Genomic DNA, 21,522 nt, shown 5'->3' on the forward strand with positions numbered 1-21,522 from the left:
GGACAATTTAGAATCACCAATTAACCTCAACATGTTTTTGAACTGTGTGGGAGGAAGCCGGAGAACCCGGAGAGAACCCACACTGCACGGGGAGAACATGCAAACTCCACGCAGAAAGATCCCGGGTGTCCTCTCCGGGACGTGAACAGGCGACCGTCTTGCTGCGAGGCAACGGTGCTAACCACCAAGCCACCTTGCAGCCCCAGCATGTTCTTTGAAATTAAAATCTCAATACAGCAATTAATAAGTACATACAGTATAATATCCAGATGGTTAAGATGCTGTGACAAAGAGTGAAAATAAACTGTAGAATATTTCCATGTAAGGTACCATACTGCGTCGGTGGAAAAGAAACTGGTTTGACTTGTGGGCTGATGGACGCCTCGTGTTCTACAATGACCAACAACGACGTGACATGGAGGATGACATCCACATGAGGGTCAACTGCATCAACATCCGCAGCTCTGCTGCATGTCAGGGTACTTGTCATGGGTTCATGCTGATATCACGGGTTCACACTCACGCGTTTTTGCTCCTATTTAAAATTTGTCCTGCTGCGTTGTTTTTTCAGAGCTGAACCCACCGGAGGGGAAGACGCGCGATGCCCTGCTGCAGATAGTATGCAGAGATGGTCGGGTCATCAGCCTGTGTGCAGACAGTGCAGATGATGCTCTGTAAGTCAGCACATAAATGCCGAGTCATTATATCAGTTTGATGAATTATTAATTATTTCTCTTTTTGTGTTGGTAAAGTTGAACATTTTGCATTTAGGTTGTCTGTGTTTTATGTTTTCAGAGAAGACATTTTAATTTGTTGATGAGATAATTTCCACTTTCTCTTATAGGGCCTGGACCATGGCACTTCAGGATGCCAGAATTAATACGGTGAGATTTTACTAGTTTTTGTAGTTATTGGATTTTGCTGCAAGCATAGGACAGTCTGTCTGTCATTATCTGTCTTATTAATGAAAAAGCTTGGACTGAAACTGTACTCACACTATGCGGAAGCTTTATTTCCTTAAACAGACAGACTAAAGAATAAACAGAAGACCGGAGGTTAGGGATATTTTCCTGTATGAGACAGTTCTCATATTCTCTTTTTTTATAACCTCTGTGATGGTAATGTAGAAGGAGCTGTCTTTGTGAGAGGAACACTATGAATATTTATCAGACTTCTGTACTGTTTCTGTTTGTCTTAATGTCACGTCGCTCAGTGTTGTTGCTAAGTTTGCTTGGCCTCATTTGTGTTGTTTGATATTTTTAGGTGGTCGCTACTCCTCAGATCGGCTTTGCGCAGGAAGCAATGGCATCTGCTCCTCCTCCCTATTCAGAATATGCTCCCCCACAGGTAAAAGGAATGCAGAGTATTCATGTGACTGACAAAAAGTCATTTCAGTTTAACGCACATTTTTACTGTGTGTGGGGAGGCAAAGGAGAGATATTATCAGTTGAACACTTCATCGTATTTAAAGTGCTCCTAATTTAAGGACATTTCTTTTCAGTGTTAGTGTTTGGTGCTATTTACAATATTATTGTACTTTATTCTTGTGTTTGCAATGTTGGCCACATTTAATCACTACGTTGGTCTGAGATGACCTTTCCAAAGTGAAAACCATGGCAATGATCTAAGTAAAATCATGAAGAAGAGTATGACAAACAGAGAAACCCAGAGACTGCTGCCATCTACTGGTGCAGCAACAGAACTGTTTAAAAGATTCATTAACATTCAGACAGGTTATTCTAAAATATGAAGTGCGTGCTTGCTCTGGTCATGTAACCTCTTCTGTGTAATTCTTCACCAGGTTTATGCCCCAGGTCCGTATGGAGACTATGTTCCAGCTCCCCCACATGCCACACAGATTGTATACTCTGCTGATGGGCAGCCCTACGCTGTTGCTTATCCCTATCAGTACCAAGGTAAAAACACTCACATTTCTCAGCACATGTGCACATGTAAATGATTATATTGTATGTTAAATGCCTCTCAGTGAAACTAAACAAGATCATTTGTCTCTCAGGTTCTACTGATGGTTCCTTTATTGTGCGTTTTCTATTTTTTGTATTCCAGTGCAGACTTTATGCCAACAATAAGAGTCTACAGCCATGCTAGCAGCTCTGTGAACTGAGCTAAATACTAATGTCAGCATGCAAACTCAAACAATGCTAACATGCTAATGTTTAGCAGGTAGAATGTTAATCATCGTAGTTTAGCACGAAACATTGGCTCTTATTTGAAAGTCCAGCTCAAGTTGATGAGAGGTATTTGGATAAAAATTTGACCTGATGGTGGCAAAATTCTGACAATTCATCCTGAGGGGAACATGAATGCAAACAAATGTCATGGCAGCGCACCCAGAACTAATTGGTTGCAACTTGAGCCCAAATGTAAGGATTAATTAATAATTTCAGTAAGATTTAAATAAAATTTTGCTGTTGTGTTCTGTAGGTGGGTACGCTGCTCCCGAAGTGAACCATGTCATTATTCGGGAGCGACAGCGTGAAGACGGGGGAGACGTGGCGTTGGGCATGCTTGCCGGAGCAGCTACCGGTTTGGCACTCGGCTCTCTTTTCTCTGTGTTCTAGTGTCGTGACTAATGTAACCTTTATTAGCACACAGTTTCCTTGTATTCACAGCATATGGCTTCTTCTGTGTGCCATCACATGAGTTGGAATGAAATGTATCTGTTGGGCTACATCTATGAAGCATGATTGTGATGGGCAGTGAATTACTCACTACGTGTCCTAAAACAAAAAATCCTTTATATTTAATGGTATACACACACAGGTGACAAGTTAAAGGAAAAAAACCAGTATAAAGTGTCTTAGTAAGGTGTCGGGCCACAACATGCTGCCAGATTGATTGATGCTTTAAGTCTCTAGAACTCTACTGGAGGGGTAACACGATTCTTCCAAAAATACTTTCTAGTGTTTTAATGATACAGGCGGATTTCTGGTTTTGTGTTGGTATCTGGGCACAGGTGCAAGTGCAGAGGCTACAGAGATGCGATTATGTACAGTCTTCCAACAAACTATCACGCTATGCATAGGTTGGATGCTGATGAGCTGAAAGGTTGATTAGTGCTGCTTATGACGGCAGATACAACAGGCCTGCTCTCCATCATCGATCCAATTTGGCATTCGATTTCTCAGGACTGCTGAGACGTTTTCTCCAAAACAAAAGGAACAACAATGGCACAAACACAAACAAGTGTAGCTGATGGTTTCACATATTTTTAACACGAGCCCTACAAGTGGCAGCAAACAGGTAGATGTGCATCTTCAAAGCAAAACAGTACCATGTATCGGCCTCAACATGTTAATCCTGAATCTTCTAAAGGAGTTGAGATCTGGTGACCGCTACCCCTTTTTGACCAAGCTGATTCCAGTGCTAGTTTGGAGCCAGAGCCTGACTTAGCACCAGTTCTTTGTGTTTCCACCACCTAAGCACCGGCTCCAGGTTCTCAAACCTGGTGCTTAGCAAGCACCGGCTCCAGGTTCTCAAACCTGGTGCTTAGCAAGCACCAACTCTTTGCTGGGCCAGAGCTAAGAACTGAGTATATCAGGGGCTGGGGGTTATCATGACCAACGAAACTGGTGGAAACACAGAGCCGGGATTTTTTTAAAACAACAGCTGAGTGAGTAGCTACATTTTAAAAAAAAAAAACCTAAATAGGTCAATATGGATGCCTAATCCAAGAAGAAACCTAGTGCTTACTGGCACTGTGTTCTTTAACTGAAATCCAAAATAAGTTAGAGGGAGCCTCTCAGATCAAGCCTGTGTTCGAAAAAGTCCAGCAGGAGATGGCTACAGCCGGGTACGAGCGGCGCCTCGACCAACTTCTCAATGGAAAGAAACAGTGCAGTGACGTACTGACATTTCACAGTGATGCAATGGTGTGGCTCTAACTCGGCTCCTTGCCTATGCTCTTAGGAGGTGTGAGATTTGAACCAACTAAGCACTAGCACCTGGTTCTTGTTGGTGGAAAAGGGCTATGAGAGAGCCATAGCGTGTTCAATTCAGATCAGTTCACTTTCATTCAATCTTATTTATATCGCGCTGATTTGCAACATACGTCATTGCACTTCACATATTAAGGTGAACGCCTTACAAATTTTGAATGGAGAACCCAACAAATTGTCAGGTTTTTTCCTTTAATTTGTCACCTATCTGTATATGTACATATACTGTTAGCACTTTCTCATATGCCCTGTGTTGCTGTTTCCCAACCCCTTTTATGTCATCTGAATATGAATGTTCTTAACCAAAAAAAATACAACTATTACTCACTTTAAAGAGTTATTACAACAACAGGAAAAACGCCTCTGCTTTCATCGTACACTTCAGGTCCTCTCAGTTCGGTTTGTTTCATGGATCACAGGTGTCCTTTGTATTTGCAAAGTAATCGTTACAGTATTTGTTTTGTTTTTGTTTTTTACTGGTTTTATGTTAATTTCTGTGTACTGTACCTTTTTGTTATTTCACTTTGTTTTGGTTGTGAATATGCAGTGTTTTCTCCGGTTCCTCAGGTTATTAATGCAGGAGGCAGCCTGTGATGAGTGTTATGTAGAGAAGTGGAGAAATAAAAAGCAATAATCACTTTAACATATTGAGGGAACTATTTGGTAGAATCTGGTCATATTATTGTCTTAACCAGAAATAATAAGTGTATGGAGAAACACTAGCATTTGAGTATAAAGGGACATCACTCCTCTTGACTCCTATGTTTGGATGCATTATTTACTGTCATTTCTTTCATTGGCAGCTGTCGGACCTTACCTTTTGATTTCAAGTGTGTTTGAATTTTTTGTTCTGGTTTTTATTCTCGTAGATCAGGTAAATCAGTCTCTTGAGATTCAGTGACGTTTCAATTGGCCTGGACTTTTATTTTTCACTCCAAAAGCCTCGAATGTTTTCAGGTTAATTATGTTTGCATTCAAAATAGCAACTTCTGCTCAATGGAAAACATCTTGGTTTGCACATCAAACAGGTACTTTATTTATTGATGAAACCAACCGGAGAGGTGTAAAAGATTTTCAGTTTTGCAAGCAGTGTATCATTGATGTCATTTTTCTACAAGTCTTAAATTTGTTTGTAGATGTGAAATTAAATGAATCCTGTTATATTTCGCTTAATAAATGTACTAATTCAATTATGATTTATCCTGCATTAAATATGACTATAACCAAGAGATGTATTTTAACAATTAAATATATTCACAAAGTTAATAATGACTCCTTTTATTTTTTTGCTTTGTTTTGTTTATTTTTAACCCTGAGACTTTTGTTCACAGAACATATTGAGTAGGATACAAGAAAAGTGCAAATGACCTCCTTTTTTAAAATTTATTTATGTAACTTTTGCAAACCCCAAAAGAAACTCTTAAATATATTTCAAACCCAAAGGCAACAGAGTATATCGATCTATAAATAACTGACTGCTAAAGTTTGATAGTTTGGAAATTTCGCTCAATTACAGCAAGATGTGGAAGTTAATATGACTAGATGTAAATTAAATGTGCAGAAAATATGCATAGGTATTTAACCTCACAAGGAAGTATGTCATAACTTGGAAATGCTTTCAAAAGCATTGTATTTCATTTTTAATAACTCAATATAACCCCAGAGGCCAATAACTTTGTATGTAGTAGAATAAAATAACCAGTAAAAGATTATTTACATTTAAAATAGAGACAGATTTTATAGTAAAAATTCCCATTTATAAAAGACAACCGTGAAACTAGTTCGGTCTCAACTACAATAAGAAGAATGTAGTGCTGGAAAGGTGCGTCTACTCACTGTAGCCACCACCATCTGCATACTTACAGTAAACAGTAATACACTTTAATTTAAAAAACAGTATTATTTGGTAATAAGTCAAAGAAATATGAAAAAACCCTGAAAAATATAGAGTCTCTGTAGGTTGATAGATTACTAGTGCTGAAACAGTTGATTAACTTGTTAGTGGTTGATGAAAAAGTGAGTACGAACTTTGGGCTACAGCGTCCTCTTGTGGACATTTTCCACCCTTTCTGACACCTAACATGACTCAAATAATCAGAAACCTAACTGAGAGTGAAGATAACTGTTCCGTTCATGAGGAGAATGCGAACATTATCAGCCTTCTTGCCCAAAATCTTCAGTAAACTGCTTCAGCTTCTCCAAGTCCTGCTCGTTCACTGTCGGCTTGGTGTTTGTTAGTGACCTCAGCATGTCGGTCTGTACAGAGAACATGAGCCAAGTCAGAATAGAGTCGATCGATGTTTATCATTTATGCTGACTGAGTCTTTTCTCACCATGCACACAACTGGCTCCAGAAGTTTCTCGCCAGGGACCTCCATCCAGGTCATCTCTATGGCGTTGGGATCTCCGGGTGAGCAGGGAGTCAGCAGGTCATCCACTACAACGCCAGGATTGTTATACGATGACCCTCGAACCTTAATTAGTGCGTGTGGATAGATAAAAATAAGAAGACACAATAAAGAAACACAAAACAGGCTTGCAATGTCTGATTTTTAGCACACTTTAGAAAGGGATAAGTCGTAGATGTGATAAGGTAAATGTGTGAGCATGTTTTTAGCTGATATACACATCCAACTTTACAAAGCAATATTAGTAATTCAGAGCTATTTTTCTGATCATCTGGTGAATGCAACTCACTCTCTTTTTAGCTATAGTTTTGGTTTCAGTTTCTCTTGAGCTGCTAAATGCTCCACTATGTTCACCAGCTAGCCGCGAACTGTGTTTCTCTGCTGTTTGAATGCAAGCAGGTAGTACACAAGGTTTTCGGCTTCATGTCTGCTGTGGTTGAAAACAACACTATGAGAGCAGTGAACTAGGCTGAACATTGAGCTTTAAAATGCATTAAAATATATATTAAACCTGAAGTATGGACTTTTTTCTCTTACTTGGGCCAGTAAAAATAACATCACAATAACACTGCTGATGCTTGATTGTAATCATATGTCTCAACGTCATCCGCTTTCTATTTTAGACTGTGATCTTTCCTCCAAACACTGAGTTTCTTTTTATCCAGAGCATCAGAAGCTGTTAAGGAGACTTCCCAGGTTTTTCAGCCATAGACTCCTCAGTACTCCCAGTTGCTGCTGTCTATTCTATCTCCGTTATTATAATTGCTCCCCTTTTCAGCTCTGGCAAACCAACCATTGCTAGTTAACACAGCAATGCACTATTAGTCACCATTTATTTTTAAGTTAAAATTTACTTTACCAATTTGCCCAGAAATGAGACATAGCTAACAAGGTTGTGCTGTATTTAAAGGTAGTAATACAGGTGTCTTGTCAAATCTACTTCTGTCAGTCCTACACTGGAATAATATATTCCAACTGGTTTCCCAAAGGAGTTTTCTTGCAGTTAGAAAGTGGACAAGCAGGATAACAAGTGCAGGTGAACACACAGTTTACTGCAGTTTTACCTTTTTGAAGTGAGTGGCCGTCTGCACCTTCCTGACAGGCTGCATGAGGGCGTCCCTCACGATTATACTGACGTCAGCTCCAGAGTAACCCGCCGTCTTTTTGCCCAGAGTTGTGAAGTCCGACTCTGTCAGTTCGTTGGGGGTGGAGCCCAGATGCAGCTTGAACATGAAGGAGCGGGCGTGCTCCTCCGGCAGAGGAATGTAGATTCGCTTTTCAAACCTAAGACACGCACAAAAGGTTCAGTCAGCCATTTTAAAAGCACAGAACCTCTTAAATCCTGGTCGTTATCCATCACAACCAGGACGGAAACCAGTTCTGGATGATGGATGAGAGAAGATTCGGTAGGACTTTTTTTTTTTAGAGAGGTAAATCAGGCTAACCTCCTCCTAATAGCAGAGTCCAGTGTCCATGGTATGTTTGTTGCTCCCAAGACCAGGATTCCATCATTATCATTTCCAACACCTGAGAGGAAAATAGAGCAGCAAAAATTTGTCAAGTAATCGATCAACTGCATTTAATTTTATAAAAGATTAATGGTTGTTCCAAGTTTTCCAGTGCAACAATATGTGTCATATCCCGAAGTAAACTGGACATCTTTGAGGTTTTGGAATCAAATAAAACAACCAACTACACTGCTCAAAAAACTTAAAGGACCACTTAAATCATTAATATACACAGTGTAATTTATTGAGAACACAATGACATAAAAACAGACAGTGGAAACCAAAATTATTAACCCACTGAAGGGGGAATTCACAATCACTTATACTTCCTACCTGGACAGATTGATATCCCAGAAGTTTAGCTGAATAGGTGTTACACTGTGATCATTAAGTGTTCCCTTAATTTGTCTAAGCAGTGTATAATACATGAACTTTGTGGGAAGTCACAGCTGACTTTTAGTATTTTCTGACAGTTTATAGACAAAACGACCAATCAAGAAAGTAATCAGCAGATTGGTCGATAATGAAATCTCTTCGTTGCAACCCCAGAGGAGAAAGATATTTCTTATACTTCTTAACCAAGTCCAGCTTTTCAGCTATTAATTCAGATTTTCAGGTGTCTCTTGCTCACCCTGCATCTGGACGAGGAACTCCGTCTTGATTCTGCGCGCCGCTTCGCTCTCGTTCTCGCTCCTGGAGCCACAGAGGGAGTCAATCTCGTCGATAAAAATGATGGATGGCTTGTGTTCTCGAGCTAAACTGAACAGGTTCTTCACCAACCTGGAGAAAGACAGAGGTGGAGAGAAAACAGATGTTTGTTTTTTTTAATAGTCAGTTTCTCACATTCTCATATTAATTATTGTTCAAATGACCTGGGCCTCACTTTTCACTTTCTCCCAACCACTTGGACACAAGGTCAGAGGAGGAGATGGAGAAGAAGGTGGAGTTGTTGGCTTCTGTGGCCACCGCCTTGGCCAGGTAGGACTTTCCTGTTCCTGGAGGGCCAAACAGAAGGATCCCCCGCCAAGGTGTTCGCTTTCCTACACAAACAGAGGCAGTATTTATTTTTAAAACCACTCACACATTTACAGTAATTTCAGGAGGTGTAAAACTCTGGCTTTTGTTGTCAACCTGTGAACAGATGAGGGAATTTGATGGGCAGGATAACAGCTTCTTTTAAGGCTTCTTTGGCTCCCTCAAGTCCAGCAACATCGTCCCACTTAATGTTTGGCTTTTCCATAACAATGGCACCTGTAAGAGAGATCAGAAACTCTTTATAGGTTGAACAACTACTTAATTCACAAAATGTCATCAAATTCTGTGACAGCGTGATTCACCTGAGAGTTGATTTTGGAACTTCTTCTTCTCTGGATCATCCCCTTCATCACTTTCACTCCTATGATAAAACAAAAAGACAACGTATTGTGATATATTTAGATTTTATTGATAACTAAACAACAGTTTTTATTCTGTAGGGCAACACTGGACAGGTACAGTCATTTAATTTCCTGACAATCTGAATTAGTCGTCATCGACCTGGAGATTCCTGGAAAAGATTCTGACAAAGACTTAAGAGTAATGACAATATACAGAGAAAATGTCAACAGTGTTCAGCTAGAACACCATTAATTAAATACTTCCCTCACCTGCGAGCGTAACCTATTTTAATCACGCAAGTGCAAAGTGCACACATCTGTGCATAGATAGTGGGTTCAGGCTTATTTGCTTGGTGCTTAAGTGTTCACTAAAGTTAATTATAGATCAGGATTTAGTGATTAGTAAGTCATATCACTGGTCTCGTCACTCTCAATTGACTAAACCAATCACAGTCAAGCATGACAGCAACTCCTAAACTACTGACAGGCCCTTTCATCAGCCAGCTAGTGAGGAGTGCATCACTGTAGCGCCATGTCAGTCCTAAGTCTGCATTAAACTAAACTGTGTTTCAAATGAGAAGAATCAACATGGCAGTGTTTGCTACGTAATGCATTTAAATAAAAAACATAAAGGATATTTTCTTGTAAAAATGGTGTAAATGAGGCTGTGATGCCCAGAAGACATCAGCTTCTTTCTTCTGGATAAATAACCCAGCTATAACGAACCTGTCTGATAGAATGGAGGTGTGTGTGCTTACTTTATAAGAGCCTGCTGCTGATTGCAAGATTGCAGATTGGCAATGAGCTCTGGTGCTGCATTTCAAAACATTGGAGGCTGCAGATATATCAACATACTAATACGTGTCGTGGTGCCTTCACAGGACTGAAGAGATGTAATGGACTGAAGGAGAAACTTTCCATACAATAAAGACAAATAAAGAAGTCTGTGTGTGTGTGTGTGTGTGTGTGTGTGTCTGTCTGTCTGTCTGTTCTTTGCCTTTCTTGGCAACCATTCATCTGTTCAACTTTAGACTTAGCAGGTTTATTCTTGGGGGTCAAAGAAAGTGCAGTGTTGAGTTTTAAGGTGTTTGAATGAGCAGTCATTTTTATTATGGTTAAAATACATTTTCTGTTAAGCCCTCACAGCAGAATCCTCAATGGTTCTGTGGCTGCCTGTAGGCGGAGCCTAAGTGACCAAATCAAGTAGAGTTGAACTGCTGACCTCAGACACTGCATGAGTAGCGTTTACCAAAGGAACAAGGAAATGTCATGATTAAAGGCAGAGTCTACAGCCGGTGGCTGCAGATTAATAAAAATGGTTCTGAAACCACTATTTTCAGCATGAAGTACAAAATGTTCCACTGTGTCCACTCACAGACATGCTTTGTACTGCCTCATTTGAATGAGACTCAGACTGATTTGTGAATATCTTTCCACCTGTGCATCGTGCGCTCTATGACTGATACCAAAATCACACAGCTGTGCAAAGTGAACTTCAAGCTTAAGACAGTCAATTGAATATGTAAAAACATCAAGTCTACAGCAAAGCAAACCTTAAAAAAATGTTCAAAGTAGGACTCTTCCATTAACATATATAGACAGGTATAAATGGGTCTCTGTCAGTCATTAGAGTCAATCTGGCAGTTCTTTCAAAGAAATTGGATCTGGAAATAAACTGTTTTCATTCTATACGTAACTAACTCAAACAACTTAGATAGCTGCCGTCATTATTAGTACCACATTGTGTAGCTTTTATTCTTTTTTTTAACAGAAAGTTTTTTGCTCTTTAGAGCAAAGCTTAAACAGTGAGTATTAGTTAGACTAGAAAATCAACTCATTCATCAGATTTCTTGATCGGTCTTACCCTTTGTCACCAGCCTCTTTGACAGGTTTGGCTGGAGGAGCACTCTCCTTCTTCTTCAGATATTCCTTCAGCTGCTCGGCTCGGTCCAGGTAATCCACACACTTGGCCCTGATGCTCTGCTTCGCTCGATCGCCCTGGGTCTCATCTGCAGCAACACAACACTCAGTGACTTAAGATTGTGCTGCTGTGTGGAACAGAAGTGCAGTTTAAAACAACAGAAATGCTGTCGAAATCCATCACTGAGATAACTCAGGTTCCTCACACTTGACAACATGAAGGAAGTATTGCACTGCATGCTGATAGCATCTGAGGGCCTCTTCATAGTTCTTGGCTTTGTCTTCCTCGGCAGCTTTGCTGGCCAGATCTATAGCTTTCTGAAAACAAAGAACATGAAAGAGAAGAATTAAGTTTACAATGTTCTAATAAAGCATTAAGTTCATAAGTAGTGACTTAAAAATAGCAAATATATCATCAACTAACAATCATTTATTAACTAAGATCACTTAGATATTACGCAACATCTGTTGTGCTTTCAGGAAGTGATAAATCCTTCTGATTGATATCTGCTTCTTGTTTGGAAATAATACAGTTCTACATGTTGCCAATTAATACCCAATAAAGAATGCACCCTAATTATGGTAAACTAATTAATAAAACTGCAAGTTGCTGATTTTAAAGCTTTGGCACCCTTGATAAACCTAATGAGCCAATGTCATCAACTTACAGGGTGGGGCTTTCTGTATCATTATTCTTTTTCAGAATTGTTTTTTGTTTCAGACATCTTTGTCTTACTATTGCATAACAGAGTAGTTTTACAGTGTTTGAGTTGTTGGTGAGCTGGTGTGCTTGACCTGCAACAAGTGGGAAGGAGTGAGTGGAGAGAGGGACTTTATAGATCTGCACATTCTCGTTAAAGCGATGATGAAGATTTACATCTAAACTATTTGAAGGCAAGCATTATTTTCTTTGATACATATAGATCGGTTTTCAGAGGGTAAATCAACAACTGTGTAAATAATAATAAAGTCAATAATACCTAAAAATAACAAGCAGACACAAGTGTGTACATACAGTCATTTTTGCAGTGAAAAATGCTGAAAATATTCAGAGAGAGGAAAAAAAAAATCAAACCTATGTTCTTTCTCTGGCATTCCTTACAAACATATTCAGTGATGTAGTATAATTTGTTGGGAATAAATGGTACAATGGAGGTTACTGTCCCTAGAAAAATGTAGACATTTCTCTATATGTGACAGTAAAATTAATATTTTAAAGGAATGCTAATACATGAAGCTTATTTCAGATTTTGATAAATATTTCTACTGACCGTTCTTGACAAGTAACAGTAAAATGTAACACCCACGTTGGAAAATGTTATTGCTAAAGAAGCAGAGAGGCGGAGACTTCAAATAAATCTGCATGTTCTAAAAAAAGCAGTGGAGACGCTTTAGGTTGAAGCCATTTGAAGGCAGCAGGAGATTTTTATCATGGAAAAAAGAAATCTAAACATATAACTTTGATACAGGAAGGTAATTTTTTAAAGGTATGATCGATATGGGAGGTATAATAAAACATACAATCAACGAGGTTGTATTATATAGACCCAACATATTGTTTGATGTACAATCTAACTCAGAAACTGTCAATTAAATGTAAAAAGAACAATATTCTCTTCTAAAATGTGAACTAGAAGCCTAAAGCAGACAAGAACAGACTGTTTCACTTCACTTTTACTTGTCCTCTTAACTTTTAGCTACTTTTTTAGAAGTACTTCGTTACTTTCCAACAACTCAAGAGGTAACTTTTAAAAACCTAGTAAGTTAGCTGCTGTTATTATGAGCCCAGCTGACACAGAAAGTATTAACAGTGATTTAACATTATTAGTTATTCATATTTTACAACTTTAGCAGTTTTTAAGGTAACCATGTTTAAATGCTCGTACTTTTTTTAGGCTAAACGTACTATTTTAGTATTATTAAAAGCTGACATTTTGCTCGTTTGATCCAGACCCATGTTATGTAAGCAGGTAGCTCGTTTAGTGAAACTCTTTGTCACTCACCTGTAAGTTGCCGCTGGCCATTAGGAGTCCTTCTGTCGGTCAAACTTCAGTAAAATACGATACTTCAACAAAACTGTAACCCTTCTAACTCGTTTTTGCTTGTTTTTTTGCTGCATAAGTTTCGTCCTCGGACAACTTTAATCGCAAAACATCCTGAAGGCTCGTTTCTCTTCCGCATCAACACAAACTCCGCTGTCACTTCCGCGGTGGCCACGTGACGTCACGCTGTTGTTACCTTGAACAGCTGATGTTTCATTCACGCTTCTCCAAACCAACACAGTCTGTCAGATTTACCACAAAGGTGTCCATATTCATCACTCGTTACTTTACGCATTTTGTAAAACAGCAGCAACGACAATAAAAATGCCAAAAAAAACCCCAGAAAGTAACTGAATTCAATCACAGCAAACGTGACTTACAGATGTAACTACATTAATACTGACCTCTAGTGATTACTTGTCGTTATCAGAGGCAGAGCCAGGCCCAGCAGGCTTTTGATTTTAACCTGATAATTGCACAGTTTTCAAGGTATTTCAGCATCAAATTAATATGAAGTGTGAGACACTGTGTTTTACGGAAAATAAGGTGATCACACCTCTTTCTATACTTAAGCCATATTCTGTATTCCTATTGTTATTATTAATAACAATAAAAAAAGATAAAACCAGTTTCAGCTTAAACATATAACAAAAACTACTTGAAATATGATCACAAACATGCAACCTTAATAAGATAAAATGTTTTAGTCTGGTCAAGCGAGGGTTTTTGTATAGCACATTCAGTAGCTCTACTAAAGTACTTTTCAGTAAATCAGATTACTATTAGTGTCACTAAAGTAACATAACAAGACCAAAAACCACAGTTAGGATCCTGAAGTGTTATTTAAATTGTGATTGTATCTATTTACATATTAAAAATTAAACTCTTACAAAAAAACCCCACTATTAAAACACTAATAGAATTAACTATGACACATATTAAGGCTGAGACCCTACAGTGTTATTAATTTGGGAGAAAACCGAACCAATGTGATAATAAAGTTGGCACTAGATCAAACTAAAATCAGCTTTATTTAGAATTATTTACAGAGGTATTGTCTCATCTAAAGGTACCTTGGAAATACTTTTTTTTTTTTTTTTTAAATTACAAAGTCATTTGGGTAAATGACTTTTTAGAGACACAAGTACTGATGAGAAGAATAATTTCACCCATAAAATCCCACAGCACACTACAAATAACTAATAATCAGACCATATCTGCTGTCTGTGTTGCTGACTAAAACATCAGCGCACTGCTCAGTGACACCTAATCTAAGTTCAGCAACTTACAATAAAACAATAAAAAAGTCTTGTTATTGCTACTCAGCTCCTTGTTGTCATATTTTGTTGGTTATGTTAATGATTAAAGCGATCACATTTTGTTTGAGGAAGCAATAAGGTGACTAAAGTGGATAAGTCTCTGTAATAAAGCACTTAATGTGGCAAAAAAAACATTCTGACTTTAGTAAACAGGCTTTTACAAACAGTTAAATACTATCCCAAGGTTTTTGATCAGCTTGTGATCAGAATGACACCTAAACAGATGCAAAGCAATTTTTTTTATTATTCTTACTTATGTAAAAAAAAATATAATGACTAAAAAAACAAACACAACAAGCCTTGGATACCCAGGTCTAATGATGCCAATTGTCAATATAAGAAACAAACTATATTGTTTCTACAATGCAATGTGGCACTATTGTTTTATTATTGCCACTGCAAAACTAATTTTTCAAAATAAAAAATATATAATTTAGTATAATAAGCATGCACATTGACACTTCTGCATTAATAAATAAAATGACACTTTATTACATTTATTAAAAAGGCAAATAAATATTGTGCAAAACATCAAGAAATCTTACTACACCTGGGGTGAACAAAACAAATGTAGGAGAACAGCATAAAGGAAGTGATGCACATGGCAGACAAATGCATTCTGTGTTACTCTATTCTCAATCCAGGTTTGTTCAGCATAAGACAGTTTCACTTTAGCTGCAGTCAAAAGCAAGCACCGTGTGCAATACATGTTCTAATTGAATAGATTTGACACTGCTGTTATCTTCCCCCCTCAGTACGCATCAACAGTGTGGTACAGGCAAGAATGAAGGCAGGACTCTGGTCATCAGCTGCCTCCATTTAAGATTTTCGGATTTAAAAGCTTAAGGATGCGATCGCTCTTTGTCAGATCTGCAGGGAGTTCGTTATTCTGCAAAGCACACACAAGAACAAGTATTATGACTACTATCATTGACTTATGTTCTGTCTGTTTTTTCCATTTAATCTTTAAATTCTACCTGGTTGGCTAGTGTGGGGTCTGCGTTTGCCCCGAGCAGCAGCAGAATACTTCGAAGATTTCCTCCAAAAACAGCAGCATGAAGGGCAGTGGAGCCATTCTGGAGACAAACATGAACAAATATGAATTAAATGAATACTCTGACATGTGAACAACGTTACTCCCTGTCTTGCCAAGTGACAGACTAAAGGATTAATATGGCTTCTATCTGTATGCTAAATAAACAATAAGTGCCTGCAGGCGGCTAGATTAGTTTAGCATAAAACTCCCAATTCAGGGGCCACATCCATCGAAGGGCTCAACTTCCGAAGAAGCGAAGGTCGAACCCAGTGTTGTTGACTCTTGGTTAGAAACCCTTGACAGCCAAAAAGTTGGGACAGAAGATGAAACTTCAAATATTAACTGAGGACAAGAAGGTGATCCAATACATACATTTAAAAGTATAATCGTAGGATGCCAACATTTTACCTGCGAAGTCCAAAACTATCACCACTGAGAGATAAACCTTGGGATAGGTTGCACCATGAAGGATCCACCAGTTGGAGCCTTTGTGGCTGGGAAACTAAAATTTATTTCTGTGCAGCATTCAAAGGAGCCTTTGAACCGGAACAGGCTTTGTTGCACTTCTGTGATGCATTTGCAGACTTCAAGGGTCCAGGCCCTGAACTGGCACAAAGCTAAAGACTAGAAACAGAGGAAAGTCACTAGCCTGGCCCTGTCCAAGGCTGCCTAAAAGTACCTACCAGCATCCCTAAAATCCCGTTAGAACTTATTCTCTACAAAGTAACCACTACAATGCTTCTGTGCCAGATTCTTACCATGGAAACAATTTTGCACAAAGTCTGTCCTCACTGCAGCTCCAGTTTAACTGTAGAGACGCCTGTACAACACCAATATGCCATTTTCCACTGCAAGAGCTTGTACACCATATCTGCAAGGCCTGACCGTTTGCACATCCCCGCAGAACTTTTTTCAGAGCTGTTTTCACGTCTCTACTCCAGGGTAGATACTTCTAAGTGACCCCAAAACAAAACAGCAGTCTGGTTCTTGATGCTGATTGGTTAAACTCAGTGAAGACAACAAGAGCCTGTTTTCTACCCTCTTGATGTCCTTGTTGGGTAGCAGTCTTCTCTTCTCTAACATCAGCAATGTAAAATGTGCCATAAAGGCCAACTAACAAACCTCTATTATTCTATTTCCTACGAGTAGAAACAACTGGAGTTACACTCAGTAATAACTATTTGTCACTACTTTGTATATTTGGAGTTACCATCATGGTCCAAGCTACAGGAACCTTCATCAAAATGAAAAAAGAAAGGTTGAAAGGGCAGATTAGAAAGGCATTCTTGTAAAAACACTTGTGTCGCTTTGCATCGTCCCCAACTTCCTTCAGTGAAAAGCCCCTACATGGCACCATGTTTTACCTTGAGAAGGCCAAGTGACGGAGAAAACTTGAGGAGTTCCTCGATAACGCCGTTGTGTCCTTTCAAAGCTGCTTTGAATAACGCTGTCGATCCATCCTTGAAAGACGGCAGAGAAAGCGAACAATTATTTAATAAAATCTCCACTTTCGATCCACTTACTCACTTGCTGTGAGGCTTTTTTACTAAATCGTAAAGTTCTCGACGGTTCTCCATTTTCTCAGCCTCTAATATTTTCACAATTTGATTTGTGCAAAAAGCTTCCAGGTTAAAGCCTCCTTGTCTGATGTTAGGCATTTCATACCAATTTCAAGGCTGATTAATAGTCTTATTGAGGGCAGCAGGTCTGAATGGCACCAATCAATAACAATAATCCCTTTATTTACACTTTAGTGTACTCGACTAGTCCTAAAAGATCCATGTACTTGTCTGTCAGCATCCCGATCTGCACCACGTAAAAGCAGCACCTTCACCGCCTCACTGTGGCCCATCTGAGCTGCCATCCACAGGGGGGCAGTGCCATCCTGAAAACACAGGGATGAGGAGGGGGTTGCAGAGGACGTAAGAGGAAGGAGGTCACAGGAAAGAGGAGAGTGGATGCAAGAGCTGTGTGCTAAAGAGGACGACATTACCTCCCTCGCTTGGTTAACTTTGGCACCAGATGACAGCAGCTGTCGGATCACAGTCACATGACCCTCTTGGGCAGCGAGGAAAAGAGGGGTGGCACCATCCTAAAATATATAAAAATGGAGCTAAAAAAGCAGTCAGAAAAGCAAAAAGTGTATTAATAAAACACCAATACATTACTACTATTTATAAATAGACTTCTGTGCCATCAGGTTGTTTTCCCCAGCCTGAGGACGAACACTAATCCAACCCAATGTGATTCACGTCTGACTCAGCAGACTGCAGAAACCTGAGAGGCTGGATTCCAGCTGCCGGGACATTGTGTGCAACTAACCATCACGTTCCTGACAGACAAGGAGGCTTAAAGACAGCAGACTGACAGTGAGAGGCTGTGAGATGTGGATGCAAAGGGCCTCACGTTCAGCTGGTCGTGAACGTTGGCTCCGTTCTTCAGCAGGGTGTCCACCACCTTGGAGTGGCCGTACTGAGAGGCGACGGTGAGAGCTGTGCCGCCGTCCTGCCACAGACACACATGACGGCAGAGCGAGCGCATTCAGCAAAACGCAAAGACGTACAAGCTGAGCGTACCAACTGTGAGCTGCTGTGACTATCTAAAGAGCGGAAAACTGAGCAGCAAACTTTCTATTTATCTCTGCATGATGCATCCTGACGTCGGATGATAGCAATTACAGCATTCTCAAATCACACCCAGTGTCACAAAGGCCGTGTACACGTCACCGTGACCGGCAGCATACCTTCGTCTGGAATTCAGTGGAGGCACCGAATTCAAAGAGGAGCTTCACCACGTCATGGTGTCCCTGCTGGGAGGCGAAGAACAAGGCGGTAGAACCAGTCTGCAAGGATAAATAAAGACACGGCTGTTTAGCTAAATGACCTTCACCCTAATGTTGCACACAATCTTTACATGTTTCTATTTATATATGCAATGAGGAACAAAAGAAACAAGTGTTGAAGTAAATTCAGTCAGGGGGATTGTCTAGTTTTGGGTTTAATTTTTTACCCATGTTAGCGGCCAAGATAATGAGATATGTTCACTTTAACATAAAACTAACATGAAAAACACTTATTTTTAAAAGAGCAGTTCCAATCAGACTCCCACACACTGTCTAAATTGCATAGATACATTTAATGGCGCGACGTTTCGGTTTTAAACCTTCATCAGGTCTGCAGGCTCTGATATACCATATGGTTGAAGAAGGTCTGGTAACGAACTGTCACGCCAATGCAGGACAGCGTGTGGGAGTCAGATTGAAACTTTTGGATACACTCGTCCCTCTCCTACGCACCTGCCTCATGGAGCAGATGTGCGAAGAGTTCCTTTGGTGTAAAGGAACTGCTTGACATTTTGCTTTTGTTACAGACTAAATATGTACCTGCAGGCAGAAAACAGTTTATAGATTTATAACAGCTGAAAAAAATTATCTTCTCTTAAACTTAGGAGGAATCCTGCACCGTCAGAACTGTCAATACGTGCATTATTACAGTGTTTTTTAGTTTTGCTGTTTAAATTCAGTAATTCAGTGCTAATACTGTGAGCTTGGAACTGAAGGCAACAGACCGTCAGTCTAATAATGAAAATACAAATTCTTCTTCTTAGCCTGTAAATGAATCTAGATCATTTATTCTATGTCTTTGTTCATGAATGGAAGGAATGTGTCTTCTAAACCAGGAATGGAATGCAAATGATACTAAAGAATGGCCTATCACTGCACTGTATTTGGGTCCGTGTCTACCAGTGTGTGAGTGTAGTGTTGTTAGTATTTCGGTACGTCAAAGTGCTTCATGTTACCTTTTTGTTGCTGTTGTTTAAATTCATTTAACCTTTTATCCAAATTAACAAAAGTTAAAGAAAGCACACAAATGAAATGATGCAAAAATGGGAATAGCCCCGCTTCTCTCTGGTGGCATCTTGCTGTTGAGATAGTTACATTTAATTTAAGACATGCAAGTCTAAAATGCCACCAATACAGCACCGCAACAGTGGAAGAGAATTGAAATTAGTTTGTGGTACAACACCAAAAAGGAACATTCGAAAACTCAGCTGCAACACGTCTGTCCAGAGTCTTTGTTAATCTGGACAGTCAACATCTACACACATCACAGTGTGTACACTTTGAACTAGAACTACTTTGTCTTGAAGAAAGCAGACCTCTTTCTACCATCAGGAGTTTGGCCTATAAGACAAAAACTTAGTGGATAAGGGCTCTGCCTCCTCACAAATCCCAGTTTTTCCTCAACTGGTAGATAAAAACAAATGCACTTATCAAAACCCTTAAATGACTATAAAATGTGCCATTTGTTGAAAAACAACAATTTATGGGTCAGACTATTTCCTGACTGGGTGCAGTTACTTCCTGGAATCCCATAAAGGCCACAAGGTTATTTTCCAAGCATACCTCTCTCTGGTAGTTGATGTCGGCTCCTTGCATTATGAGTTCTTTGACACACTCATAGTGTCCGCTGTACGACGCCACCATCAGCGCTGTGGTCCCATACTAAAGAAAAGAAACACGCCAGTAATAACGCTTGCTGAAAAGAGCTTTAAATGCCACGATGAAGACACTAAACTCTGCACATTTATGGCTCAACCTTAACGATGACGGGACAAGTCATGACATGGATGTGAGACTGTAATGGTGCCATAGACTAGATACAGATATTTACATACAGCCTATGGATGGTACAGACACATGCACCACAGAGGTTAAGGCTTGAAGCTCTCTGTGTCCCTACCACAGGTGGCTTATGGCTAAAGCGTGCAGCTGAGCAGCCGGGACATGCAGCGTCCGTACACTGTCTCTGCAGTCTGCGTCCACGCGGCCACTGTTGAGCAGCAGCTGCAGCAGAGCCAAGTTCCCCTTCCTCGCTGCCCAAAACACAGCATTAGCCAGGGGTGTTTCCTTCTGCGGGGTAAATACACACAACAAACACTGACCTGAAACCACCATTATGGCATTACACAAGCTGACAGCAGATAGTAACAGCAGCAGGGTCCTGGTGTGAGAACTGAGTGTGGAGGTGGCGGTCTATGAATGACAGCCAGGTGAGTCACCAATCAGTGAATATGATCAATAACCTCACAGCTGTGATCAGAAGTAGCTTCACAAGTAGCCACAGTCAAACTTGCCTAATCTTAACTGTCTTCACCCCAAAATTTTAATGCTGAATTATTGATGGAACTTGCCTTTTGTGCACCAGATCAGTACTATATAGACACACTCATGCACTTAATGTGAGAAGGAACCACTGGCCATTTGATACCATCACACACACACTGACACACACACTCAGAGCTACACTGTATGATTGTATTAAAGTCTAAAGTCAGCTCATCTGTTTCCTGCTGCAGCTCCACACTTAAATACACCACGTAAATGCAAAATAAACCGGTGGGCACTTTCAGAGGAAGCAGCCGTGATCTGTTTTCTCATTGAGGCCCTGCGTGCAGAGCATGATGCGTGCAGAAAGCTGGCTTACCTTGAAAGACATCCTGCGCACCTCATGCGTGACTCATGGCTTCTTCCTGCGCACTCGTTCATTAGACGCGATGCTGAGCGCCACTCGCCTGTTTTGCCGCACTGTGTTTGGGTGTTGGCGACATAATAATAATACCAGGCAGACAATCAGCTGAGCTCATCCTCCGCAGTGAGTCCTGTGAGGAGATGCACGGCGGGCCGCCAGGGGGCGCTGATGAACACAGTCGTGGCAGTGCAGAGCAGAGGTTGTGTGTTACCATAGAGTGTGTGTGTGTGTTACCATAGAGTGTGTGTGTGTGTGTGTGTTACAGGGTGAAGCCAGGTACATGAACCCAACATTACACACACTGTCCCCTCCTGACCATTACATACAGTCAGCTTTTATTTTAAGTCTTTAAAGCTTTGAATAGTATTGAAATTATTGTACTGATGGGAGGAAATCAAAAGAAGCACATTTGAGTCGACAGGA

The 21,522-nt window shown here is 40.0% G+C and overlaps 3 protein-coding genes across 3 annotated transcripts in view; 1 reads left to right on the forward strand and 2 right to left on the reverse strand.

Annotated features, from left to right (window-relative positions):
• The window catches only part of plekhb2 (pleckstrin homology domain containing, family B (evectins) member 2), a 5,465-nt gene extending 2,011 nt beyond the window's left edge, over positions 1–3,454 (forward strand). Inside the window, exons 3-8 of the mRNA XM_008281967.1 lie at positions 327–479; positions 572–674; positions 845–884; positions 1,264–1,347; positions 1,802–1,916; positions 2,446–3,454. Coding sequence (XP_008280189.1) covers positions 327–479; positions 572–674; positions 845–884; positions 1,264–1,347; positions 1,802–1,916; positions 2,446–2,582 — 632 coding nt within the window. The 3' untranslated portion in view covers positions 2,583–3,454. The remainder of the gene's footprint in view (positions 1–326; positions 480–571; positions 675–844; positions 885–1,263; positions 1,348–1,801; positions 1,917–2,445) is intronic.
• Positions 3,455–5,221: 1,767 nt separating this feature from the next.
• On the reverse strand, positions 5,222–13,382 carry LOC103357413 (vacuolar protein sorting-associated protein 4B-like). The gene is made up of 11 exons (XM_008281968.1): positions 13,175–13,382; positions 11,378–11,489; positions 11,116–11,260; positions 9,213–9,271; positions 9,007–9,126; positions 8,759–8,915; positions 8,507–8,655; positions 7,813–7,894; positions 7,432–7,651; positions 6,293–6,433; positions 5,222–6,215 (listed from the first exon to the last, which is right to left on the reverse strand). Exons 1-11 carry the CDS (start codon positions 13,193–13,195, stop codon positions 6,114–6,116), a joined length of 1,308 nt encoding a protein of 435 aa, XP_008280190.1. The 5' UTR covers positions 13,196–13,382; the 3' UTR covers positions 5,222–6,113.
• A 1,631-nt stretch (positions 13,383–15,013) lies between these two features.
• On the reverse strand, positions 15,014–21,066 carry ankrd29 (ankyrin repeat domain 29). The gene is made up of 10 exons (XM_008281970.1): positions 21,055–21,066; positions 20,370–20,480; positions 19,974–20,072; positions 18,312–18,410; positions 17,975–18,073; positions 17,562–17,660; positions 17,355–17,453; positions 16,933–17,028; positions 15,510–15,608; positions 15,014–15,421 (listed from the first exon to the last, which is right to left on the reverse strand). Exons 1-10 carry the CDS (start codon positions 21,064–21,066, stop codon positions 15,338–15,340), a joined length of 897 nt encoding a protein of 298 aa, XP_008280192.1. The 3' UTR covers positions 15,014–15,337.
• Between the last annotated feature and the right edge of the window lie 456 nt (positions 21,067–21,522).

Source organism: Stegastes partitus, unplaced genomic scaffold (assembly GCF_000690725.1).
Source record: "Stegastes partitus isolate 25-593 unplaced genomic scaffold, Stegastes_partitus-1.0.2 Scaffold253, whole genome shotgun sequence".
Classification (NCBI taxonomy): Eukaryota; Metazoa; Chordata; class Actinopteri; family Pomacentridae; genus Stegastes; species Stegastes partitus.